Source organism: Panicum virgatum, chromosome 2K (assembly GCF_016808335.1).
Source record: "Panicum virgatum strain AP13 chromosome 2K, P.virgatum_v5, whole genome shotgun sequence".
In the NCBI taxonomy this organism is placed as follows: domain Eukaryota; kingdom Viridiplantae; phylum Streptophyta; class Magnoliopsida; order Poales; family Poaceae; genus Panicum; species Panicum virgatum.
The window spans coordinates 17690797-17699842 of record NC_053137.1 but is presented as its reverse complement, the minus strand read 5'-3'; the positions used below and the strand labels follow the sequence as shown (position 1 = coordinate 17699842).

Sequence of the window (9046 nt, the reverse complement as noted above, 5' to 3'; positions counted from 1 at the left end):
CCGTACTTGCGCATATTTTACTTTAAAGGTCCAAAAAGGTTCTTTTCGTGATCGCAGGACAGACATTAAACCACGACGCAAATGCTGGGCCGCACCCGTCGATTGCCGCAGCTTACCCCACCTCTACCTAACGAGCAGAATAAGCAAAGACCAAGCCCCACCTCTACCTAACCAGAGGACACAGCCAATTCAAAGGCTTCAATAAACTTGACAGTTTCTCGATCGATCTCTCTCTCTATATAAACAGGGAGATCTCTTGTGTAGAATGTCAGCCAAACGCAGCACAGAACCCCAAGAACTAGCTCAGTAAGCTTGCACGTAGGTAGAGAGAGATAGAAGGTAGGATGATGAGGGTGGCGGTGGTGGGCGCCGGCTTGAGCGGGCTGGCGGCGGCGCACGAGCTGGCCCGGAGCGGCGGCGCGCGCGTGACGGTGTACGAGAAGCAGGGCCACCTCGGCGGCCGCGGCAACAAGGCCGTGGCCGCCGACGACGGAGCCGGCGGCCGCGTCCTCGTCGACCTTGGCTGCGTGGCCTTCAACACGGTGCGAGCATGGCATGCATACGCTACGCGCGCTACTATACCGTTACATTTTGAAAAATGCAAACAGCTGACGACTTTACGCTGTTGCCTATGCAACCAAGACGTCATCCATAGGTGCACGTATGCATTACACATTTTCTTGCCTTTTGGCACCGCTATAAAGCCTTTGCGCAACAAAAATCCAAAACACTTTTTTTAATTCCACCACGCCGTCGATCGAGAAGTGCATGTATGATCTGCTAAAATCCAAAACAGACTCATCATGACGAGAAAGTGAATAATCTACTAAAACAACACTGTCGATCGAGCAACACTTTTTTTTTAAATTCCAACAAGTAACATTTTTTTTGAACAAATGGATACTGCAATAGTATATATAGTGTCAAACTGAAGAGAGTGATGGATCCGCAATAGCAGTCGATCACCGTGAACGGTTCGAGATGGATCCGCCACAAATGGTTCAACCATGCGAACTCTCAGTTTTAATGGCCACCGCTGGAACCCTTATTAGTGTAGAGCTAGTGGAAAATACACAGGTTTTAGATCAGGTGAATGCGTACAAAAGATGACATCACAGAGCAAGGGAGAGAAGAATGAAAGAACTGCCAAGAGATACACACATCCACAGCATCAAAAATTCAAAATTGAAAGGAATGTATAGAATTTGTGTAGTTTTGTGTGTCTCTCTTCTTCTTGCTTTAACAAAAGAGCTAATTGCAGATGACATGCCCAAACATGATGAAATGGTTTGAAGGGCTCGGGGTAGAGGTGGAGCCATCAGATTTGTCATTCTCAGCAAGCATGCGGTTGGGCAAAGATGTAGGCTTCGAGTGGGGCAGCCGCAATGGTGTATCTGGTGTCCTGGCCCAGAAGGGCAACCTGCTTAGCCCAAGATTCTGGCTCGTGATCCGTGAGATATTCAAGTTCAAGAATCATGCTCTCAAGTGAGCTAGCAGCCAACAATGCTTCTTTAATTTCGTTATTTACTTTTTGAAGATAACACTCTCCACAATGCTGAAATGTGTCATGTCTCATATGCATGTCATGTACACATGTATATTGTTGCTGAATGATTGCTTGGTTTGCTCCCTTCTTTTGATTTGAAGGTACCTGGAGGACCATGGAAGAAACTCTGACCGCAACGAGACTTTGGGGCAGTTCATTCAGTCACACAGATATTCCCAGCTCTTCCAGGATGCTTACCTTGTATGCAACTGATTGACTTGTATATATGTATACTCCTCTACAGCTTCTTATCATCATTTCAATTTTACAACTGCAGATTCCAATGTGTGCATGCATCTGGTCGTGTCCTCCAGATGGAGTATTGGGCTTCCCAGCTCTCCTTGTGCTCTCATTTTTCTGCGACAATCATCTCCTTGAGGTGCCTTCATATAGATACCTCTATTCAGATGCTTATTTCTTTCTTCTCCTTTAATTTCTGAATCCACATGGTGAATTGAAAAGGCTTATTAGTGTGACGACTAATATTATGTTGCTAATTCATCCAATGGAATTATGCATCGCATTCAGTTGTTTGGTCGCCCGCAGTGGCTCACGGTCAAGGGTGGTTCAGGGTCCTACGTGAACAAGGTGCCGTAATTTTTCTTCAGTAAAAACTAGGAATAATGAGGGTGCGTGTAGCATATGACCCTTTGTGTATGAACAGGTCAGGGAAGAGTTGGAGAGCATGGGCTGTCAAGTAAAAACTGGCTGTGAAGTCAAATCTGTTTCAAGATTCAACGAAGGTATATCCACTGTTTTATATCCAAGTAGATGTTTTTGGTGCTTCGTGAGACAAAAGATGGACGGATGCATCTGTATATAAAAATAGAGTCTTAGAATTTTTTTCTTTGTTAACATCTATATACAAGCTCCTTAAATATGAACTAACATAATCCTATTAAGATAATATCCTACCTAATACTATGTCGACATAACCCATAAATGGATGTGAGACACAATGGGCGAGGATACAAGTTGGCATAACCCACCTGCATGCATTGTTCTGTAGCAATCTGTTGTTCTCAAGTACCTAGCACACTGTGTTTGTCGTTTGAGTTGTTTTAAGTGCGAGTAGTCTGCCGAGGGTTGGCCCCATAGGGTATTATTTGCTTCTTAGCACTAGGTTAGTGCCTAATGTGTTCCGTGAGCTCTTTGTTGGTGCGGGTTGTAAACAAACTTCTACTCTCTTCTTGATACAATAATGCACAGCTCTTCTGCGTATTCGAGAAAAAAAGCACACCCTGTTCAACTTTATTACCTGAAGGCAACATATAACAGCACTCACTAGCACATTAAAGACGAGTCTGTAGACCTGCAGCTTCACGTATTATGTGTGATCCACCACGAGGTTTGGAGTAAAGGATCTGGTCAATGAAAGTACACACTTTTGTCTGGTATAGTATGCTACGTCACACTTAATTTGCTATCGACACTGTTTCAGAACTACTGTATTAGGGATGTGTGTGTATATTTGTAATGTTGCTTCCATCAAAGAGCAGTGCATTTATGATCGAGCTTTGCAACTTTGTTCTGATTATTGAGCGTATTGTCGAACTAGATGTGGAAGCAATTGACCAAAGCAGAAAGGTGCGAGAGTTGGTCCAAACCTCAAAGGTGACAACTGGGAAAATGGAGTCTTGCAGCAGACGGTTTTAAATTGAATTAGATTTTTACTAGTCTGAGGCAGCTCTGAACGATGCTGCCTTTATTTGTGCCTTTACAGTTTGCTGATGACCCAATTAGAGCAATAGTGACTAGAATGTACTTGGTTCAGGAAGAAATGTTTTTGAATCGCCCACTACTACAGTTCCGACTTCCTATTGTAAATTACCCTACTTATTCACTCATCAGAAATGTTAAACAGGTTACAGAATTTTAGACGTTGAGGGTTCAGAAGAGATGTACGACAAGATCATATTTTGTCTTCACGCTCCTGATGCTCTAAAAGTACTAGGAGCTGAAGCAACACATGATGAACTGAGGATTCTTGGAGCCTTCAAGTATATCAACAGGTAACGCTGCCATCTATTTAGCTATTCTATAACGATTAAATGTGATACAACATTTTCCCATCTCTTGTATTTTCCCTTTCGGCAGTGACGTTTACTTCCACTGTGATGAAAGTTTGATGCCACATAATTCGTACGCATGGAGCTCCAGGAACTTCCTGGGGACAACAAGCACTGACGCCTGTGTAACCTATTGGCTAAATATACTTCAGATGCCTAAGTACCCTAGAAACTTCATGAAGTAAAATTACTTTGATATTTTCATGTGCATGGATGATCAATGAATATATTTATTATCTTTATTTTACACCACATGCATATGGAAGGATTACGAATAACAGTGGAACTTTCTTCTTTTATATTTGCTAGAACATTGAATCTTCCCGGCCTTTTCTTGTGACATTTAACCCTCCTCGTATTCCCAATCATGTATTGCTCAAATGGCATACAAGCCACCCAATTCCGTCCATGGCTTCTTCAAAGGCTACCCATGAGCTCAATAACATCCAAGGAAAGAGGGGAATATGGTTCTGTGGCCCATATCAAGGTTTTCAATTGTTTCACTGCAACCTGCCGTTAACTAATTTCAATATATATAATTTAAGTCTGAAAATGTCCCTTTTCATGTATAACAGGCTACAGATTCCAAGAGGACGGTGTGAAGGTATTTACCGCGCACGAGTCTTTTTAAGTTCAATCACAAAGGCGCGAACTAAATATTTATGGGAGTCCATCTGTTTATGGTGATTTAATTCAGGCTGGGAAAGTAGCAGCTTCAGAATTGCTTCAAAGGAATTGTGACCTTTTGGTTAACCCAAAACCAATGATCCCATCATGGACTGAGGCCGGTGCACGTCTTCTGGTAGCAAGAAATTTTGAACGATACATGACCATCGGTAACGTGAGGTGAGGCTTGTATGAATTGATATGCTACACAATCTCTGGTGATGATTCTCACTTTGTTAGTTTGTGCACAGCATATTGGAAGAAGGAGGCACTGCGTTTAGTTTTGGTAGAGCATGTGAAAGATGCCCTGTAAAATCTGTGATCCAAGTGCATGACCCGCAATTCTATTGGAAGGTTCCCTTCTCTCTTCTTCTATTTCATCTTAAGATCTTTTATCCCAGTTTTGAATTACATTCTACTTTCTTCATCACATCTTGTATGAGATACATCTTCGTTGGGTGTTGCCTTTTCATTAGGTTGTAACAGAAGCAGACCTTGGTTTTGCATATGCCTACATCAATGGCTATATCTCATTTGTTGATAAGCGAGAAGGCCTTCTGAATCTTGTTGTGGTAACACCGTGTTCTGGTCAATTGGTTTGCACATATATTTATAAAATACAATAAAGTTATGATCTATAGGAAAGCATGTTCAAGATAATTCTGCCCATACCATTCATGCAACATGTTTTTCATCTTTTGTAATATGTTCATATGCATATTCTCAAAAAATTACCTGAAGCAGTCTAAAATCTCATGTTTACATTAATGGAGAAAGTACATTATATATATTGTTCAGCTATACATGTCCACACAGCTACTATTCTTTCTTTTTTACTAAATCTATGAGCCATATTGGTATACAGATTAGTTTTGCCAATAGAGGTGAACGCAAAAGGTTGAGCAGCAGTGCCAGCAAAAGGTACCTTAATTCTAAAAGAGTAAAATGCACTGTGGGTACATGAACTTGTAGTGCTGTGTCAAATAGGTCCATAAACTTAGAAACCGGACATCTAGCCCCTCGAACTTGTGAACCCGTTCACCCCAGGTCCAGTCCGGTTTTGCATGGCTTGCATGGCACTGTGCGCCCGCGATTTGCTACAGTAAACCTGGATTTGCTACAGTTACCGCGGTTTTGTTTTTCCTTTTCTAATTTATTTCGGCTGAATTTTGAAAAATCATAACTCTTCGATACAACATCAGATGAAGATGATTTTTATATGAAAATTGTAGCCCTCGACGAGATCTACAACTTTCTAGTTTTGAGTTTTTTCATTTGATGAAGTTAAGTTGCCCAAAAAAATTATACAAAAGTACATCACCATAATAATCACGTACTTCTGCTTGTCGCACTAGAAAATTAATATATTGTTGTCAAATGAAGACACTTTGTATACCAAAATTTTAACACTTTTAACGATCTAGATTCTTGTTGTTTTGAGTTTTTACATTTAAAGTTGTTAAGATGTTGATAAAATAGTATAAAGCCTCAACTTCTTTTGCGTACTTAATATGCTGCTTTATACTGTTTTATCGACATTTTAACAACTTCAAATATAAAAACTTAAAACTCTAAGAATCTATATCTTTTAGAGTACTAAAATTTTAGTATACAAGTGTCTTCATTTGACAACAAACAGAAAAATATATTAATTTTCTAGTGCGACAAGCAGAAGTACGTGATTATTATGGTGTTGTATTTTTGTATAATTTTTTTGGGCAACTTAACTTCATCAAATGAAAAAACTCAAAACTAGAAAGTTGTAGATCTCGTCGAGGGCTACAATTTTCATATAAAAATCATCTTCATCCGCGGTAACTGTAGCAAATCCGGGTTTACTGTAGCAAATCGCGGGCGCACAATACCATGCAAGCCATGCAAAACCGGACTGGACCTAGGGTGAACGGGTTCGCAAGTTCGAGGGGCTAGATGTCCGGTTTCTAAGTTTATGGACCTATTTGACACAGCACTATAAGTTCATGTACCCACAGTGCATTTTACTCATTCTAAAATAACATATGATTTCTTTCATTTCATCAGAATGAAGAATGTTACGTGCATGAATGTGTTATTGCTAAACTGGTTCGAATATGCCTTGCAGCGGTTATATATGGAAGGGCTGGTTAAAACCTTTTCTTGGAATCACTGGGGTTGCATTTGCAAAATATATTTTGCGCCATGCTTCAAGGAACAACTCTGTATCCAAAGCTGCTAAAAATATCTCTAAGCACTATGATCTGGTTAGTAGACTTTGTTTATTTTTCATAAAAATAATATCACTAACTGCTCAAGTTTTTCTAAAACTATTTTTCATAATCTAACCAAAGGCATAAATATTTCTAATTTGTTCCCTCCATCCATATGCTACAAATCATTCCTTAATCTAAAAGAACTGACAAAGTACTAACAATTTTTTTTTTTGCAATCTGATATATATATATATATATATATCTGTGTGCAGAGTAATGACTTCTTTGCTCTTTATCTGGATCAATCCATGACTTACTCTTCTGCTATCTTCAAGGTTTGGCAATCTTGTGATTAGACCTCTTACTAGTAAATTATGTAACTTTTTTCTTGAACAAGTAAATTATGTAGTGTAGTGCTGTGAATAATAGTATACTCCTGAGATGGCTCGATCGGTTACCTGGGTATTGGTTCTAATGGTAGGCAGAGGATGAGAGCTTAGAAGCAGCCCAGCTACGTAAACTTGACAGTCTAATTAATAAGGTAAAAGGATCAAAATGCATGGTGCTTTACGAACTCTTTCAATACAGGTCGCCTCAATGTACACATTATTACCTTATCAACATGACCTAACGCTGTCTTGATGATATTGCAATTAATCCATTTAACTGAAGGCTAAGGTGGAGCCGGGGCATCATGTTCTTGATATTGGTAGTGGTTGGGGCACTTTAGCGATACTCTTGGTGAAGAAAACTGGTTGCAAGTGCACAGGAATTACCTTGTCAGAAGAGCAACTGAAATACTCCAAGAGAAAGGTCAAAGAAGCGGGATTAGAGGTCTGTGATGTGCCTTTCTATAGTTAGTATTATGTCACAACCTCCAACTTAATTCAGCACCAGAAAAAAAATGCCAAGATTGCAAATTGATCTACTGTGCATGTAGGACCGCATAACTTTCCTCCTTTGCGATTACCGTCGAATACCAACTTGCCATAAGTTCGACAGGATTATAAGTTGGTGAGTATGAGTACAGTGTACTACTGACAGATTAAATGAGTAATCAGGAAAATAATAGACCAGCTGTTGATCTAACGAAAATGTTTTATTCCTTGTTGCTCATTTAGTGAGATGATAGAACACGTTGGGCATGAGTACATGGATGATTTTTTCGGCTGCTGTGAGTACCATTTGGCAGACCAAGGCCTATTTGTCCTCCAGGTGCACCATCACCAACACATATTGCATGATTGCGAGTAATTAACAAACAAATAATCATCTAACTAATTTTCATTTGAAAAAAATATATGCACAGTTCATCTCGATGCCAGAGGATTTGTACAGAATGAGGTTGCGGCCCGAGTTTATCAAGGAATACATCTTCCCAGGTGGCTGCCTACCTTCTCTAGCCCGGGTTGTGTCTGCCATGAGTAATGCATCAAGGCTCTGGTACATGTGCTTGCAACTATACTTCGTAGCTATTGTCAAACTAGCTAAGACCTCGATGATTTATTAGTTAGTTACACCTATGCAGCGTACAACACCTTGAGAATATTGGGGACCATTACTATCCTACTCTGATGCATTGGAGGGACAACTTCGTGGCCAACAGAAAGTAAATACAAGCCCTCAATCTGTAGCAAATTAAGCTACGCATTATAAAACTAATACTCGATTATTAGTAGTATTGCATTTTTTATTCTCTTGCAGAATTTGTAGCACATGACTCAATTAGTAGTGCTCTCTTTCTAATCTTTTGCAGCAAAGTTTCTGCCCTGGGATTCGACGAAAAATTCATCCGTACTTGGGAGTACTATTTATCATATTGTGCGGCTATGTTCAAATCGCGCACAATTATGGACTACCAGGTATGCACATACTATCCCCCACTATGTAATCAACAATACTAACATTCAGTTATGTTCAACTGTTTGTCAACTGTTTTATGTGTGCCACATGCAGATGGTGTTTTCTCGGCCCGGCAACGCCAAGTTGCCAAGCTATGTGACCATTGAGTAAATGGAAGACCTCTTGTGCTCATGTATCCGGATATGTGTCCGATTAGTCTAGTTATTTATGCGTTCTTCTGAGTTGTCAGTCATGTATGTGAGTGGAGGAGACCGAGCAGGTCAGTATGCATGCGTGAGTTAGTTTGAATAAAGAGGATATGATCTCGATGTTAGTGTGGTTGCACGCAGGAAGTTCATGCAGGTGTGCACTTTGGCTTGGAGGTGCGGCCAAGTGAAGCAAGGTGTGAAGAGTGGTTATTTGAGTCTTGTAATTAGCTTGCTTAAGTGTGTTGAAGAGAGGCACTGCCGCACTGGTGTGCGGTGCCACAAATAAGTATGCAAGAATAATGGATGCACTTGAAACAGAGCCCATCATCCCTTTTCCTCTCTAAACAACAAGCGATCAGATCAACTAGCAACAGAAATTCTACCAGTGGTCCTATGGATAGAACAAGCTTTCTAGTATGGAATGTTAGTGGTCTTAACGATAAAGCAAGGCGGGATAATCTGAGAAAGTTAGTGGATGACTCAAAGCCGACAGTGGTCTGTCTGCAGGAAATGAGGGACCGAAAC

At 40.3% G+C, this 9046-nt stretch overlaps 1 protein-coding gene across 2 annotated transcripts; it reads left to right on the top strand.

The window, feature by feature from the left end:
* The first annotated feature begins 268 nt into the window (after positions 1 to 268).
* On the top strand, positions 269 to 8845 carry LOC120669735. 2 transcript variants are annotated; one of them, XM_039949574.1, is made up of 24 exons: positions 269 to 542; positions 1262 to 1485; positions 1648 to 1747; positions 1824 to 1925; positions 2075 to 2134; positions 2211 to 2289; positions 3411 to 3558; positions 3644 to 3767; positions 3925 to 4102; positions 4191 to 4219; positions 4313 to 4461; positions 4533 to 4635; positions 4758 to 4853; positions 5147 to 5202; positions 6383 to 6521; positions 6743 to 6805; positions 6952 to 7011; positions 7143 to 7304; positions 7411 to 7484; positions 7592 to 7685; positions 7780 to 7913; positions 7999 to 8079; positions 8227 to 8332; positions 8427 to 8845. In XM_039949574.1, exons 1-24 carry the CDS (start codon positions 345 to 347, stop codon positions 8481 to 8483), a joined length of 2616 nt encoding a protein of 871 aa, XP_039805508.1. In that variant the 5' UTR covers positions 269 to 344; the 3' UTR covers positions 8484 to 8845. The 2 variants fall into 2 exon arrangements, with proteins under 2 accessions (XP_039805508.1, XP_039805515.1); XM_039949581.1 differs by lacking the exon at positions 6952 to 7011 and having other exon boundaries at positions 8427 to 8843.
* The last annotated feature ends 201 nt before the right edge of the window (positions 8846 to 9046 follow it).

Bases quoted from the DNA above. Each gene is read 5' to 3' on its own strand.
- LOC120669735 (XM_039949574.1), top strand. From the start codon at position 345: ATGATGAGGGTGGCGGTGGTGGGCGCCGGCTTGAGCGGGCTGGCGGCG. The intron at 3,559-3,643 runs GTAACGCTGCCA...CCCTTTCGGCAG, and splicing joins GCCTTCAAGTATATCAACAG to TGACGTTTACTTCCACTGTG. The intron at 4,103-4,190 runs GTTTTCAATTGT...CATGTATAACAG, and splicing joins GTTCTGTGGCCCATATCAAG to GCTACAGATTCCAAGAGGAC.